The following is a 17,603-nucleotide window of genomic DNA, read 5'->3' on the forward strand; positions in this document are numbered from 1 at the left end:
GAGTAGTAGTAGTCCCTATTCACAGGTACCAAAGATATAACAAGCAAAAGCTAGTAAAGAAATTGACCATGTAAAGGAGAAAAAAAAAGAAAAAAAAGATAAGGGATTACAAATTTTTTGAGTGCCTTACTTTTCTAATTCTTCAGGATCAAATTTCCACCAAGTTTCAGGTTCATGAAACTCTACTCTGTATCCTTTTCCTATGGCCTACACAAAAGAAAAGAAGAAAACAAAAACCCAGGGAATACGTCTTAAAGTAAAAAGATGGCAGACAGATATAAATTTCACTTAGACAATACTTCTAAATTTGCTCAACCAAGAAAAGTTTTACTTTTAAAATAATACAGTTTATAAATATTTTAAGACCACTTAATGGACAAATTCCAATTACTATCCTCAAGTCCAGGCAAAACTAACAAGATAAACATATTGCTTAATAAGCACCATTCCCAATTTTTAAAAAAACTAAGCAAATGAACACACCTCTTCAGAGAACAAGGACAACTGTTTTAGTAATAAAGATCAATGTAACCAAAATTTCAGAATATGAAAAAATTGATAATATAAAAACTCTCTCATATCTCATATTTACCATTTCCACATATGGTTTCATTTCCCAAGCTTGTGTATTAGTGTTGTCTATTATAACTGGAGATCTCCCCTGATTGATAGCTTGTTTTGCTGAAATAAAAAATAAATTTAAAAAACAAAAGCAAAAAACAGAACTATTAGATAAAAATACACAAAATAAAATTTAAACATTAAGCTATTTCCTACATCCCTGTACTTAAAACCAAAACCGTGTAATCTTTTGAGTTAGAGCCATGAAAATAAAAGCACTCTGCTATATTAAATGGAATTAAGAGACATAAACACATGCAATGTATATTCTCCAGACCAGATGCTGGTTTTGACAAATTAGCTGTAAAGGACATTTTAGGGTAAATATTTTGTTGAACTTAACAGCTAATAAAGACTTCAGTCTAGAGCTTTCATTTACAGAAAATGTAGGAACAAGTTACATTTGAATATGGTCTGAGTATGAAAAGAGGAAAACATTTATTGACATGGGAAGATGGAGACTGTTAAAAGAAAATGGCAATTTATAAGATAACATGTAAGTCTGATCTTATTTTGGTCAAAATATAAAGATGTGGGAAGAGTTACTAAGACACCAAAAGTTGTCTTCTGTAGGTGTTGGGAATATATGCATTTTATGCTTATCTTTATTTTCCAATGTTCTATAATTACAAATAATGCTTTTGAAGTAAGACAGACTTAAGTTTTAAAAAAAAAAAAGTGCTATGGATTTGTCATTACTTATATACCAAGTCCCTAAATACCACAGTTCAACTGACTGGATATTTCTTAGGACTATGATTCTGAAATTAGGAGTTGAGCTACAATGGAACTGTTCCAAACCATATCTCCCTCTCCCTATGCCATCTCTTCCCACATAAGGTGAGAATTAGTGCCACAGTGAGCCACTCATAATGACAGGAATGTGTGTACCTCTTAAGTGTAAACAGGCAAGATAATTAAGAACCCACTATAAAATTTAAAAGGCTGAGGCAAAATGCAATGATATGTAAGTTTTGCTGGGATTTAGAATTCAAACCACTAAGTTCTACACAATGAAAACACTTACATAGATGTCGAAGGGCAGACAAAATTCTAAACGTTAGTTAAGAAGTAATGACTATGGTGGAATATCTATTTCGGAGAAGATGTCTCTAAATACTACATTTAGAATCTAAGTCATAAATAGGATACCAAGATGCTATCAACTCCCACTGCTCCATCCCCAAACAATGATCAAAACTTTCATTTTTAAAAAAAGTATTAATTTTCCTAATCTCTGACAGGCTTACACCTCCAAGGAGTTATGTTCTACAAGAGGAGCTTATCTACAAGAGGAGCTTATTCACCAAATAAATCTCTGATTTGCAGGAATGGGGAGATTATTCTCTTTCCATGAATAATCAACACCCAATACCACATTCCAGTGCACTCCAGGAGAATAGAGCGCCTAAGTAAACAATGTTTGACTACTCAAAGAGAGTCATTTTCTTAAACAAATTAAACACCATACTCTAAGAAAGAGAAAAATGACACCTTGGAGATATTTTTAACTTATAAGCAGTTAAAGATCAATTTAGATCCTTCTAATAAACATGAGGCAGATACATATTCCCTGAATAATGCCTGGCACTTAAAAGTATTCAATAAATATTTGTAGAAAAGAGAAATTTTGCCCTAAATTAAATGTAATGCTCATAATTTTCAAAATGTCTAATGACTGCTAGTTATTATTGCTTTGAAAAAGGTTAAAAATTACCTTGAAAAAGCCCCTATTTATTATACTAATAAAACCAGTAGTTTATCTACACACCAATATGTTCAGCAAGTAGAATTCACATGGCACGAACATTTTAATGAAATATTCTAAACTAGTATTGCAAAAAGAAAAAAATGTTTCACAGAAACAAACTTCCCAGTTCACCAAAGGTATACTGGCTCATTCCACTTAATCACCTACTTCTACTCCCCTTAACTCTGGGCCAATAACTCCAAGCACTTTTTGGAACTGTAACATCATCATTATTGGATTTGGGCAGTAACGCTGCAGCATTTTAAAAATTCAAAAAGAAGTAATATTTTAAAATATTATGCTACTCTCTTTAAATTTATGCTACTCTCTATTTGGAGAAATCCTAGAACCAATAGTAGGAAATAATCTTATAATCAAACTTATCTGACATTTAAACTTTTTACTCAAAAGCATCCTCAATGAAATTCCTTACTCTGAAAATTGACAATTAAAAAAGAAAAGCATTTATTCTGTTTTTCCTGTATATACTGTACTTCAGGGTAACCTTAGTTGCTAGTTCTAGGCAAGAGGAAGTTCTTCATTACAGAAGAATTCTAGCTACTAAACACAGAAAGAATGAAAGTCCTAGAAAATCACCATTTTGCAAACTTTAATGAAATAACTGATTAAGGAAACAATTCATTGTTGAATAAATCAGGGATTAGGCCGTCCCTTTGAAGCTACTGATCTTACCATCACTAAAAATGGGACAACCATTTACTTACAAAAAAAAAAAAGGTTGAACCTAATAAATCCTACAAGTTAAATGATTACCACAAGGAAGCAAACCGACAACCATAGGCTATGGGACACTCTACAGAACCACCAACCAAGTTTCTGCAATAAGTTAATGGTAGGAGAGCAAAAAGAGGGAAAACTGCTATAGATTAACTTAATTAAAAGAATCATAAAGCCAAATGTACTACAAAGACCTTGTTTAGATCCTGATTAAAACAACTGTAAAGAAATATTTAAGACAATAGGGGAAATCTGATTACAGACTATATTACATCATGTCAAGGAATTGGGTTTTGTTTTGTTTTTTAGGTGTGATAATGGCACTGCAATTAAGTAAGAAGATTTACTTGAAATGTGTGAAGTATGATGTCTAGAATTTGCTTTAAAAAAATACTTCAGCAAATTAAAAAAGGAGGGCGGAGTGAAAGCAAAAGGGTTGAAGCAAATATAGCAATATCTTGATAAGTGATAATAATTCTGAGTGATGGGTGTGTGGGCTTCAATATAATCTCTCTATTCTAGGTTTAAATAATGTTTCATCATCAATGCATTTTTAATTTCTTTTAAAAAAGAAATTATAGATTATAGCATAAGCATGTACTTACATAGTTCTAGATCAATAGTTTTCAATCCTGACTGCAACATTAGAATATATGGATAACTTTCAAAAAAATACCGATGTTTAGATCCACTCCAAATCAACTAAACCAGAATCTCTGAGGCTAAGACTCAGGCATAACTTTTTTTAAAAGGTCCCCAAGTGATTCAAATGTGCAGCCAAGGTTAAGAAAGAACTACTATTCCAAAATGAAAATAAAGTGACCCATATACCTCTAAAAAATGTATTAAGTAAATTTTTTGTAGAGTGACATCAATGAAAAAAACTTTTAATATTCACGGGCATTAATATTAAGCCTTAGAAAACATTAGCATTACTCAAGGAAATAACTTTTGGGAATACGTAACAAAAGTATCAAGAGTTTTCTGAATTTTTTCATGAGGTATAAAATAAAGTCTATCAAAATATCCTATACCTCTATTGTAACAGTTTATATACACTATTTACAGTTAAAAAAATATTCTAACCACATTCTCTGATTTTCACAACCTCAATCAAGTAGGGCAAGTATAATTATCACTGCTTCTAATAGATGAAAAACTGGGTCTCAAAGCTCTTTCAATGGCTTGTCAAAGTCATCCAGCTGGTAAAAGTAAAAAGTTGAGAATAAAAATTCAGGTATTCTGACTCCTAGTCAAATATTCTATCCCGGGAGACTTGGCCCAAAACAAACCTCTGTTCTGGTTCCAGTCATGGGCATCACCAAGTTGATTAACATTATACCTGTACCCATCTTGATGGTGGAAATAGTCATCAGTGCTGAACACAATGCCATCACGACTCTGACCAAGCAGAATTCTGTTAATAAAAGAAATCATAAAGGTGCCATTTACAATATAAAATCTATAACCGTCAGAAATAAGCCACAAAGGAAAGGTTATTAAATGAATTTCTGGTACATACTTATAAGTATACTGCAGATAGACTAGCATAGGAGCTGAACCTTAAAAAAGCTTTCAGATTTCAAACATCACTTCACACTTAAATCTACATAGTAATAGCCAGTAATAAAAACTTTTTAAAGTGGCTTTTGTATTGCAACTTTTAAAAACACTCTTCAATCCCAAAATGATGTCAACTATTATCCATGATTTAACTTTAGTGAATTTGTATTTGGTGTCTAAAATTGTCTAAATTTAGTGCAACAGGTAACCTAAAAGACAAGTAAGCCTAAGCAAGCAATTTACCTGAGGAAAACTATATTTGACTGAAGACAGCTTTGATAAACTCATTCCTATGAAGCACAAACATCTATGACCTGAAAGTGGAACTTGAGGTTTAATGCTGTGAAACAACCTATGATCCTCCAGAGTAAAATCAAATTTAAAAATTTTAAGAGATTAAATTAATAAGTGAAATTAATTACTAAACGCTAAAGAATACACTCTCAGAACAAGTCAGTGGTAATCACGCTTTGTTCTCACAATATGATACCATCTTTAATTTCTAAGCACAGAGAGACTGACAAGTGTTCCCATAACCAGTGCCTCATGAAAGAGACTGGAGGTGTGCTGAGAAAAGGGAAAAGACAGTAAGAATAATTTAGATCCAACAATAACAAAAATATTTTGTTATTTATCTCCCCTCCCTCAACCATTAGGCAATTGCATATCATTCTATTGGGGTTGGCCAAAAAGTTCGTTGGGGTTTTTCCATAAGATGTTGTAAGATGTTATGGAAAAAATCCAAACGAACTTTTTGGCCAGCCCAATATAATTTCTTTTTGAGAGGGGGAAGGGTGTAGAAGGTGGTAGAAGGGATGATACTGTCCTGGGATGATCCAAGAATACTTCCTAATAAAAGGTAATAGGAAGGATTTCAACTATTAAGATAACAAACATCTCTCCTTTCCTCAGGTTATAATAAAATTGTATATATTTTATAATAACAATAAAAACACATATATAAAAGTTTAAAAATTTAATATATATTTTCACTCATAGAATTATAGTTCAAATTACTTCAAACAAACCAAATTAAAGTAAATGGTTTAAATTATTTGTTTGCTTGTTTGGGAGGCTGGAGTTGGATTTCTTTTTTAAGCAGCCACAATTTTCCCAAAATATACCATCTAACACATTTGGCATCTTATTTGCTTATAAGAGATAACCCAGAATATAAAAATGCCATAATATTAGTATTCCAAACCAAAGCTCAATCACCTGAAAATATCTTGATTATCATCAACCATATGATACCTAGTTACACTCAACAATACCAGAAACCTGATACCATCTTTCCTGAATACCTTATGTTTCTTTTCCTTTTTCTCCTGTTCTATTACCTTTTTAGGTGATCTGTCAGATGTTAATAATAACATACTACAAGAGCACAGGAGCTTTTGTATCCAAGAAATGTTTAACCTTAACCTCTTCCAAATAAAAAAAAAAAGTGGGGAGGGAAGGGACAGTAAATCAATTTACATCATTAAACCAAGTCAACATCAAACATGAGTAAATCTCAATGAAGAATATCTTAAATATATAAATCATAATTAAAGCAAGTAATTTTAGCTTGGAGAATTTTTTTCCTCCCAGACTGCTCACACATCTTTTCAAAATTCCCTGAATTATCTCCAAAATACCTGTATCAATCTAGATATATCTGATGTCATACCACCCATTTGAACCAAAAATAAATTATTTAAGAATATTAGTATTTTCAAAATTCTTATAGTCAGATTCTATCAGAACCCTCACAAGTTAAGACAGGTACTAAAATGGATTCTCAGAACATCAAAATTTACAACTTTGAAAAATCAAGTATCTAATAAAAAATTCAGATGTGGTCCCACTGGCCACTTGATTTGTATTTTTTCAAAATCGCTGTCTTTTTTGAGGACCTAGTATGTGCCAAGCATCTTATATATATACATCTATGACTGCATCGAATTCTCACAACAACCTTGCCAATATGGTATTAAACAAATCCAGAAAAGAAAATAATTTCAGAAATCAGGCCACCAGAATTACATAAATAGTGGTGGGAGAGCCAAAACCAATGGCTTACAAGATCCCTGCCTCCTGGAATTCACGCCCTTATATAATCCCCTCTCCTTGCGTGTGGGTTTGAGTCAGCAACTAGCTTCCAACTAACAGGATACGGAATTTCATTTCCAAGATTAGATTATAGGGGGGCAGGAAGTGGCTCACTTTCCCTCTTCACACTGTGAATGGGGAGAGGTCCAAGTAGCAAAGAACTGAAGGGACTCTCCAGCCTACAGACAGCAAGGAACTGAGGCCCTCAATCCAACAGCTCACAAGGAACTGAGTCTTGTCAACAAGACTTGCGAGAGGGCTTCCCTGGTGGCGCAGTGATTGAGAATCTGCCTGCCAATGCAGGGGACACGGGTTCGAGCCCTGGTCTGAGAGGGTCCCACATGCTGCGGAGCAACTAGGCCCGTGAGCCACAACTACTGAGCCTGCGCGTCTGGAGCCTGTGCTCCGCAACAAGAGAGGCTGCGAGACCGCGACAGTGAGAGGCCCGCGCACGGCGATGAAGAGTGGCCCCCGCGTGCCACAACTAGAGAAAGCCCTCGCACAGAAATGAAGACCCAACACAGCCAAAAATAAATAAATTAATTAATAAACTCCTACCCCCAACATCTAAAAAAAAAAAAAAACTTGTGAGAGATATTCCATGCAGATCCTCCCCAAGACAAGCTTTCAGTCCAAAACACAGCCCTAGCCAACATCTTGATCATAGCATTGTTAGAGACTTGAACCAGAGGCACCCAGATTCCTGTCCTTCAGAAACTGAGACAATAAATGTCTGTTGCTTTAACAACTCAGTTTTAGGGTAATTTGTTACACAGCCATAGAAAACTAATGCACTCTGTGCTTATAACTTTCACTTAAGTAAGAACAAGTGAATTGTATTCTTTAAACCTCATTTTGAGAACCCTATTCCCCCAAATGGTCTACTACAGTTAATTTTCATATTTTATTTTTTTTAATTTCTAAGAACCATATAAATTTTTGTAATATATCATGTACATTTAAAAATAGAAGTGATTGGCTTCCCTGGTGGTGCAGTGGTTAAGAATCTGCCTGCCAATGCAGGAGACACGGGTTCAAGCCCTGATCCGGGAATATCCCACATGCCACGGAGCAGCTAAGCCTGTGCACCACAACTACTGAGCCTGTGCTCTAGAGCCCGCAAGCCAGAACTACTGAGCCTGCGTGCCACAACTACTGAAGCCCGCATGCCTAGAGCCCATGCTCTGCAACCAGAGAAGCCACGACAATGAGAAGCCCGCACACCACAACGAAGAGTAGCCCCCACTCGCCGCCAACTAGAGAAAAGCCCACGTGCAACAAAGCCCCAAAGCAGCCAAAAACAAATAAATTTAAAAAAAAAAAAAGAAGTGATTTTCCCAAATAATTCTGAGTAAAACTGACACTTCATGAACCCTTTACCTCCTGACGTACTGAGTGGCCTTGCATACCACCCTGGTCCAGCTATCAATAAATAAAAAAATAATGCTGTCTTGTGTAGCTTATGCTACATGCAAAGAGTGGTAAAGGCAAATCCTACATGAGTTCAGAAGGAGGATAACTGAGGGGTGAGATGAGAAACCAAAACATCAAAAGTGGAGGCATTTAAGAGAACCTCTGAATAAGTAGAATCCTGAGAACAATGAACGGACAAGTATTACGTCTCCTGCAATGGACGGCAGGGTACTAGTCCAAGCGCAGAAGGATATGAAGATAGGTAAGGACTAAATTAAGGAAGAAAGGGACTTAAATACTATCCCAAAAGAATTTGAAATTTATCTAACCCCCTATAACTCATTACCACATAGCAATACTAAACAATGTTATCTTTTAATGCCCCAAATCATTTCAACTCTGATTCTCCCAATCTTTATTCCTTTTTTCAAAGCTCATTTGGAAAGCTAAATCCTACATGAAACCATTCCTCACTAGAGAATATGTGGCTTTATAACCAATCCCAAACAACCATTTCTACTTCATTCAAAAAAAGTACTGACCTAAAGAGAGACTCCTGCTTCTTTATTCTTTAACCAAGCTACTCAAAGTCAGGAGTCAGGTATACGGCTACACATGTGATAGATATTAAACTGAAGGATTAGATAAGAAACACACTACCATTTACATCCCCAGTTTGATCTCTTAGCAGTTTTTGTAACTTCTCCCAAGTCCTTTAACCTGAACTCATTCTTTTTATTAGCCTGTATTCCTTCTAAAAAATGAAAAGACTATAATTCATCTCACAACACTGTTACATATGGAAGTACTCTCTAAGTTGTAAATGATAACATAAATGGTAGTTGCGACTATAACTTCCATTCTTATTAAACCTAATTCCTCAAATAAAGATACATATTATATATAATCACCTCTGTCATTTCGCACTACAATTAAGTCTCCTTGAAATTTTACTGAATTACCACCACACTTCATTCACTTTTAGTTTCAACATACTCCAATATGTTGTTCCGAACCTAATCATTCTTTCTTACATTTATTCTGTACCAGAAGCCCTTGCTAGGAGATCTCTTCATCCGATTTCCAAATTTCAACTTTTCTTTTCTCTGATATTATATTCTAAATCTAGAAGAATGCCCATGCTTGTAAGACAACTTCACTCTTAATTTCTATTCTTTCTAAAGAAGCACTGAAATTTTATTTTCTCTACAAAATCTTCACTGCAAAGGAATCAAAATACATAGACTTAAATTCAAATTCATTTACAAAATCACAGCTTACAATCTAGCTTGAAATGTCTGCATCATAATTTAATCTTCCTCCGATTTCCTGCTTCTGAAGAAGTTTTGTTTAGGTGATTCAGAGTGTCTTACAAATAAATATAAAACATTTACAAAATGGTTCCTTGGACTTTGTTTTTTTTTTTCCTTTGACTTTTTTATCCTCACCCAAAGACATCAAATAAATTTCCTTTTTCTCCTTATCTAGCATAAAGCTTGAATCATCCTACATAAACTACAAAGAATTTGTATTGTTTTTCTTTGTGCTATTTTTCACAACTGCACAAATGTACTGGAATGCATCAATATTCTGTTTTTAAAATGTAAACAAAAACAGGAATTTTAAACATTTCCGCAAATGATAAAACATCATCAGTTCTAATTCCATTAATTCAGATATTGCTCATTTCAAACTCCTTAAAGAAACCAAAAAAAGTTTCTTTGTCAATAATGGTATGAACACAGCACAGTTCTTAAAACACACTCAAAATTCCCTTCCTTGGGTTATTTCATTTGCTTCTCACAATAATTCCAGAAAAATAAGTATTACTCATTATTATTAACAGCAAAACCTGTCCAAGGTCACAAAGTGAAATAACTGAGTCAAAGCCCAAGTCTTCAACCTATGAATTCAACTCCTACTGAATAGCTGACTTAAAAGGGAAGGCCAGCACAGTTCTCAAATAGCATTTGCTTTCGTCACCGTCCTTTTACATGGTGAAACTATATTTAAAGCTCTTAGCAGAATCTTAACATAAATATATATGCCAATTCTCCTTTCCTCTATCAGAAAACATCTTTTAAAATATTTACCATCAGATGCCATTTTCAAGTATAACAAATTAAAGATTTTTTACTAGAAACATAAAAGCATTTGCCACTGATTACAACTATCATTTATGATTTTTAAGTAATAAATTACCAAGTATTCACTTGGTATCCTTTACTTACCGAGACAATGTTGTTTTCCCAGAACCAGGCAAACCTCTTAAAAGAATAAGTAACTTCTGCAATTTATTTAACTTTTCCTCTTGAAAATGCTGGTTCATAAACCTGTCCGTTCGATTATGCTTGTCCACAGAAGGAGCTTTCCAGCATCCTTCACTGGTTTCACAGAAACCATTATTTGCATATTCATCTTGCACAGTGTAGCCATTTCTAGAGGGATGGTCACTACTGGTAATGTCACTACAGTCAGTATATCCATTGTTCTGATCAAAAGTCAAACAATTCCAGTTAACATGACAACTATTTGCATAATATCCATTTTGCATCTGAAAGCCATCTTGGGCATGGAAAATATTTGGTGATGGATTTGGTGGAACGTTGAATCTTTGAATATTTAAGTGATAGTTAAAACTGGAAAGATGAGGGTCTTGTGGTACTAAAAAAGAATGCACTGATTGCCACTCAGGCCTGAAGGAAGCAAATGAACTGTCACAAAAGGTAGGTATTACTTGTCGATTATAAGGATATTTACCTGGCTCATTCCCCAGGCACTGCTGATAACCCCAATATGACTGAAGGGCACTGGTAAGATCTCTTCTCTTTTCTTCTTCAGATTTTAACAGATTATTATGGCCCTGATAATACGGAATGAGTTGTTCCTCAGAGGGTTCACATTCCTTACAACTGCTTTCTGAATCACCTTTTTCATTTTCAAGCTCTTCAATTTCTTTGTAAAACTGGAATAATTCATTGTCAATCTCTGATTTTTTATAATTAAATTTCTGTTTCTCTTTTCGTTCTCCTTTCCCACCTATACCACTGATAGTGTCTGCTCGATTCCTCCTTTCATTACATTTCTTTTTCTCAGGGGGTTTGTAAATGGGTCCTATAAATGCTTTACTTGTGCTATATATCTCATCATTTGTGGATACCAATGGAGGACGTGTATCCTGTAAAACTTGTGAATCAACAGAATTAATAACATCTCGTCTATTACCCAGCATCTCATCATGCACAGGTTTCAGCAAACTTCTAGCTTTGGTTTTGTCCTCCTGAGGATAACTACGTCCTCTGACATCAGTGATGGTCACAGGGACCCAATCATTTCCAGTTTTCTTTTGCTTTCTGTGAAAATTAGCATTACCATGATGGGGGAAAACATATGCCTCTTCAGTAGACTTCAATTTCTTATAGCGTGGTTCACTTATTAGTTCTTCCCCATGTCCCATGGATTTAGCTTCAATTTCACCATAAGGCATCTGAGGAGCAAATAAATCACAGAATTAACAGCTAATATTAAAAAAAACTAAACAAAAGTTTCCTCAGAAACAACAGGAAATAAACTTAATTTGATATAAGCATTTAATAACATTTTCCCAAAATGCAAAAATTATAAAATTGTGACTTTATAGCCACTTACTATTGGTATGACATTATGATTTAAAGGAGGGGTCTCATTGAAGGTAAACAAACATCCTTTTTTAAAAAAAGATGTATCTCATCTTTAAATCTAAATGATGTATTTCTGAATTTAGAGGATGTAAGCAAGAATTTAAGCAAGCTCGGAAAGCTGAATCAGTAATATATATTTTGATGATATAGACATACAGCTGTGTATTAAAAGGGAGAATAAGGACTTCCCTGGTGGCGCAGTGGTTAAGAATCCACCTGCCAATGCAGGGGACACGGGTTCGAACCCTGGTCCGGGAAGATCCCACATGCCGCGGAGTAACGAAGCCCCTGCGCCATAAGCCCCTGCGCCACAACTACTGAAGCCCGTGCGCCTAGAGCCCGTGCTCCGCGAGCCCGTGCTCCGCAACAAGAGAAGCCACCGCAATGAGAAGCCCGCGCACCCGCGCACCGCAACGAAGAGTAGCCCCCACTCGCCACAACTAGAGAAAGCCCTAGCGCAGCAACAAAGACCCAACGCAGCCAAACATAAATTATTTATAATAAAAAATAAATTCAAAAAATAAAAGGGAGAGTAAGTCTGCCAACCAAAGTGACACATGTCCAAACTGGTTGTGATAAATTGCATCATAAACGTCTTCCTGTTTAAAATCACTAGGTCCTTAGCAAACCTCAGACAACCACATCTCATTAGCAATCAAATGTCAAATTAACTTCAATGTCAGTCTTTATGGGCCGTACTCTTACGAGTAGTGTAAAAGTGGTTTCCAAGTGGGTGTATTACGTTAATTTTAAAGAAAAAAATAATAACTTCAGTTGTACTGCGAATGACGGAAATATCTCATATTATGTTTAAAAACTAAATCTGGCAACTCCCCAAACCAAAGCCCTCATCTTTTCCAGATGGTTTGTCTATCTCGACGATAAATTCTGCTTCCCTTGAAATTTTTGGGGGGACCCTCAAGAGTACAATTCAAAAGCCTCTGTTAGTCAATACTTCATTCCGCCCGCTCTCTGGTCTCCCCTTCTCGAACACGAGAGCAAAAGGAAAGGGCAAAGCGACGAACCAGAACGACACAGGTAGGCCCTAGAGAGGCTGAAAGAAGACACACCTGTAGAGAACGCCGTCCTTCCGGAAACAGCCCCGTCCCAGGCCGCCTCTCACCTTCTCATTTCCTCATTAGAAACGGCAGAAAAGTCCCAAGGAAGAGAAAGGAGGTTGCATTAAGAGAGAGAGGCCTATACACGACCTGAACCCTAAGGCCTCCTGACCTCCAAAGAGGGTAGCCCGGGCAAAAGCGCGTCACCCAATTTCTCTATCTCAACGGAGACACGTTCAGGTTCTGTCTAGGAATTCCAAAGAGCTCCGAGGCCGAAAGGTTTACTCCCGGCTTCTATGTTTACGGCTGAACGAAAAGGTTCAGGCAAGCGCAGGGGAGAACCCAAGTCGCTAATGGAAGAAGGAAGAAACCGGAAAACGTCAACACCACAACCCCACCTCACCGAAAATGGGATGTCTACTCACCTTATAACACAGTTCTGCATTGACCTTTACCTCTCAATAAAGACGGTGAAAGAAGCACGGAGACACGGCCCAAAGCAGAGACCGGGAGGGACTGAAAGCCCGAGCCACAAGAGCGGAGCTACAAGTCTGCCCTCCGTACGCAAGATGGCGGCCACCTCCCGGTTGCCCCGGCAGGAATTACGGATTCTCGCCAGGCATTGTGGGAATTGAAGTCCGGCGTTCACACCCGGCCTGGAAACTTCAGCCTCTCCCAGAATCCATTGCTTGACACAAGCGCTAAGGAGCACGAACGTAGACCGGAACTAGTTTTTAGGTTGGCGCCGGGAGGTTGTTTAGAAATAGCAACTTCGGCTAAGAAAGGTGGCGACCTGCTCTTTAGGGCCACCCCTGAAGGAAGAGAGACTGTGAGTGCCTGGCTCCGCAAATAGAGACATAAGCTGCTCTCAGTGCATGTTTTAAAGTTTTTTTAAAGGGCAGTTAACATTTGGTCTCGTCAACTAGGGTTGCCGACGTTTCTATGAAATGCCAGTCAGTAATTGCAGGCTCAGGTTTTCCTATCGAAGAAGAGAATCGCTGCAGCAGAGCCTTGATAACAGAGAAGAGTACTTATGAGAAAAATCACTTCTTGACACAGCTGTCTTTTGTTTAAGGAAGTAAAGACCGTTTACTGAGCTTTCCCATTAAAAAAGTCGATTTGTGAAAAGCGCTTCTATAGAACAGCGATTGGTAAAAATAAGTGCTTTGTAAGTGTTTGTTAAATGACAAATAACTATAAACCGAACAACTGGCAATCTTCAGTTGAGGGTCCCTTCCCTCTTCCCACCTCCTTCCCACTCTCTCTAGACCCGCTCCTTCACATGCGTTCTTTCCTGTCCCTGAAAGGGAAACTGCTAATCTTTTTATACGTACTTAAATAAACCCGTTGCGATAGCGTTTTAATTTATAAATATAATAGTTAAAACCACAGTCTGGAATATTTACATTTGATTACTTAACAGGCTTACGACCAAGAGGGCTCACCAAAAGCAATCCATCCCCTTACAGTGAAAGACTCGTCCTCAAATACAATTTCTCTCATCGACCTTTATTTGATCTTTCCTTGTGATTAGATTCAAATTATGCATCATCGGTGGAAACAACCACATAAGTGAAATTGTGTCCTTCCTCGGGATATTACATCCGGAGGCACAGGATGTCTGTCTGTCCATTATAAGGTGATATTGATTTTTATCACCGGATCAAGGTGTTGTCCAGTTTCTCTGCTGTTTGTTTTCCCCCTTGCAACTCATAAGCAATCTGTGAAAAGATACTTTGAGACCAAGCTGTCTTGTTCCCAATCAAACTCTAAGGTTTTGCCTCCATTGATGATCCTTACTGCAATTGATCTTTGCAATGATAGTTACAAAATGTTGATTTTCCCCCCTAGCTCCTTCAAGCTCTCCCCATTTATTAGTCCTGATGCTACTATAAAGTAAAGCGCTCCTTACTTATTTACTATCAGTATGAATTTATGAATTCTTTTTTGTTCAAGGCGTTATAATCCATTGCTGTTCTCATTTATTTGTTTATTAATAGACTATTTTTAGGACAGTTTTAGGTTCAGAGAAAAATTGAGTAGATAGTACAGAGTTCCCATATATCCCCCTCACCCCACATACAGTTTCCCCTATTATTAACCTCTTACAGTATTATGGTATATTGTTACAATTAATGAACCAATATTGATGCAGTAATATTATGTACAGTCCATAGTTTTTTAGATTTCCTTACTTTTTACCTAATGTCCTTTCTGTTCCAGGATTCCATCCAGGATACAATATTATATGGAGTTGTCATTTCTCCTTAGGCTCCTCTTGGCTGTGATAGTTCCTCAGACTCTACTTGGTTTTGATGACTTTGGCAATTTTGAGGAAAACTGGTCAGGTACCATGTGGGATGCTCTTCTGTTGGAATTTATATATGCTTTTCTCATGATTAGACTGGGGTTATGGGTTTTTGAGGGGAAGACCGCAGAGGTAAAGTGTCATTTTCATCACATTGTAACAAGTGTACATACTACCAACATAATTTATGATTGTTTATGTTGCATTTGATCATTAAAGTCGTGTTTATCAGGTTTTTCCACTGTAAAGTTACTCTTCCCCACCCCCCGTCCCCCTTCCATTCTGTACTCCTTGGAAGGAAGTCGCTGTGCCCAACACACATTTCTGTAGTGCTCTCCCTTCATTAGGGTATTTACATAATTCGTTTGGAATTCTTCTGCATGGGAGATTTGCCTCTTCTCTCCCACCCTTATTTATTTTGATGCTCCAATTATCTGAGATTTGGCTAGCTTCAGGTTGGCTCCTTTTGACCTACACATTGAACACTTCCTTATCTTGTGGCACAACAAGATTTTCCAGGCTTGTCCTGTACATTCATTACTCCTACCCTAGAATCAACAATTTCTCCAAAAGTCTTGGTATCTTTTGTTTTTTTCTTGGAGAATGGTATTTAGAAGCTAAGACCTTGGCACTAAGAGTGCTTATTGATAGTGGGGTATTATTGCTTTCAGGTCATCTCAGTAGACAGAGGTGAGGGAGAGGGGAATAGATTTTTTTTTTTCATTTAAGAAATCATGAATGTTGATACTTACAATTCCAATCGAATTCCACAGTGTTCTTTGTTGCCTTCCCCATTTCATATTTGTGTCTGCCTTCTTCAGCAGTGAGAACCTTGTTTCCTCACAGCACGTTTACTTATTTGCCTAATCCTGCATAAAATAGTTTCAGAATTGCTACATTCACATAATTACCCATAAAACAGTTTCAGAATTTATACATTCACATAATTACATAAGCAAGTCTACTAAAAAGGTAGTTTTTCTTCCCCAGACTGAGGGTTGAAAATCGAAGTACTAGGTGCAAAAATGACTTGGATTACTTCTCTCGCCCTACCCTATCCCTCTTCAGTGGTTTTAAGTTAGTCATTTGAAATACACTTGAGTTCATTTGTTTCTATTTCCAGTTTTAGTTTATTTTTCCTTCCATTATTGATAATTCCATTTTACTTTTGGAATATGTAGAATAATATGCTTGCCAAAGTATAAACCGTACAAAAAGATATATTCAGAGGAATATCACTCTCCTCCCTCTCTTTTTTTTAAATTGATTTATTTTTTATTTATTTATGTTTGGCTGCAGTAGGTCTTCGTTGCAGCGCAGACTTTCTCTAGTTGCGGCGAGCGGGTGCTGCTGTTTGTTGCGGAGCACAGACTCTAGGCGGGCGGGCTCAGTAGTCGTGGCACGCAGGCTCTAGAGCGCAGGCCCAGTAGCTGTGGCCCACAGGCTTAGTTGCTCCGCGGCATGTGGGATCTTCCCAGACCAGGGATCAAACCTGTGTCCCCTGCATTAGAAGGTGGATTCTCAAACACTGCACCACCAGGGAAGTCCCTCTTCCCTATCTCTTGAACACTTTTTCCTGCCACCTTTTTTTATGTATACAATTTTATTGTTTCTGATGTATCCTTCCTATGTTTCTTTTTGCAAAAATAAGTAGATATATATGTTTTCTTACTCCTCTTTTCTTCCTCCAAAGTGAACATACCACATATGCTGTTTTGCATTTTGGTTTTTTCAGTTAACAATATCTTCTGGAGATCACTTTGCATCAACTTATTGAGATCTTCTTCATTCTTTTCTTACAGCTGAATAGTACTCCATGGTGTGGATGTACCATAGTTTATTCACTTAAAATCTGATGCTTGGATGTTTAGGTAGCGACCAATATTATGCAATCATAAATAATGCTACAATAAATAACCTTCTGTTTTTATATTTTAGGAGGTCTATCTTTAAAGATAGGATTGCTAGGTCAAAGGGTAAATCCATATGTACTACATATTGTCAAATTGTCTTCCACAGAGGTTGTATCATTTTGCATTCCCACCAGCAATATATGATAGTGTCAGTTTACCTGAACTGTTGCCAATGTAATGAATGAGAAATGGTATGTCAGTGTAGTTTTAATGTATACTTCTCTTAATTTGAGTGGGGACAATTTTTGTATCTTTTTTGTGGATTGTCTGTCATTGGCCCATGTTCTATTGGAATTTTTAAATCTTTTTTTTTACTCAATTAAAAAATGTCTTTATATATTAGGGATATTAGCCCTATATCTGGCATATTTCTTGCAATATTTTCTCCTGATTTATGTCTTTTTTTTTTTACTGTGCTTGGGGTTTTTTTTCCATGTAAAAGTTTTTTATTTTTATGGGGGTAAA

At 36.5% G+C, this 17,603-nt stretch overlaps 1 protein-coding gene and 1 long non-coding RNA gene across 13 annotated transcripts in view; one reads left to right on the plus strand and one right to left on the minus strand.

Moving 5' to 3' along the window:
• Window positions 1-13,500, minus strand: part of N4BP2L2 (NEDD4 binding protein 2 like 2) — a 60,826-nt gene extending 47,326 nt beyond the window's left edge. For 4 of the 12 annotated variants that reach the window (XR_012327575.1, XM_073795027.1, XM_073795028.1 and 1 more), the window contains exons 1-5: window positions 13,343-13,494; window positions 10,411-11,666; window positions 4,402-4,526; window positions 593-681; window positions 131-207 (exon numbers count right to left, since the gene is read on the minus strand). Coding sequence is in view for 9 of the 12 variants with exons in the window: in XM_073795027.1 (XP_073651128.1) it covers window positions 131-207; window positions 593-681; window positions 4,402-4,526; window positions 10,411-11,666 (1,547 nt within the window). In the remaining 3 variants the exon portion in view is untranslated. The other 8 variants (XR_002176675.3, XM_019936764.3, XM_019936767.3 and 5 more) reach the window with 5 other exon arrangements.
• Window positions 13,501-13,636: 136 nt separating this feature from the next.
• Window positions 13,637-15,460, plus strand: LOC109550202 (uncharacterized). Its single transcript, XR_004523069.2, has 2 exons — window positions 13,637-14,085; window positions 15,141-15,460. It is a non-coding gene; the product is annotated as an uncharacterized lncRNA (long non-coding RNA).
• The last annotated feature ends 2,143 nt before the right edge of the window (window positions 15,461-17,603 follow it).

The sequence above is a fragment of the Tursiops truncatus genome, chromosome 18, assembly GCF_011762595.2.
Source record: "Tursiops truncatus isolate mTurTru1 chromosome 18, mTurTru1.mat.Y, whole genome shotgun sequence".
NCBI lineage: Eukaryota > Metazoa > Chordata > Mammalia > Artiodactyla > Delphinidae > Tursiops > Tursiops truncatus.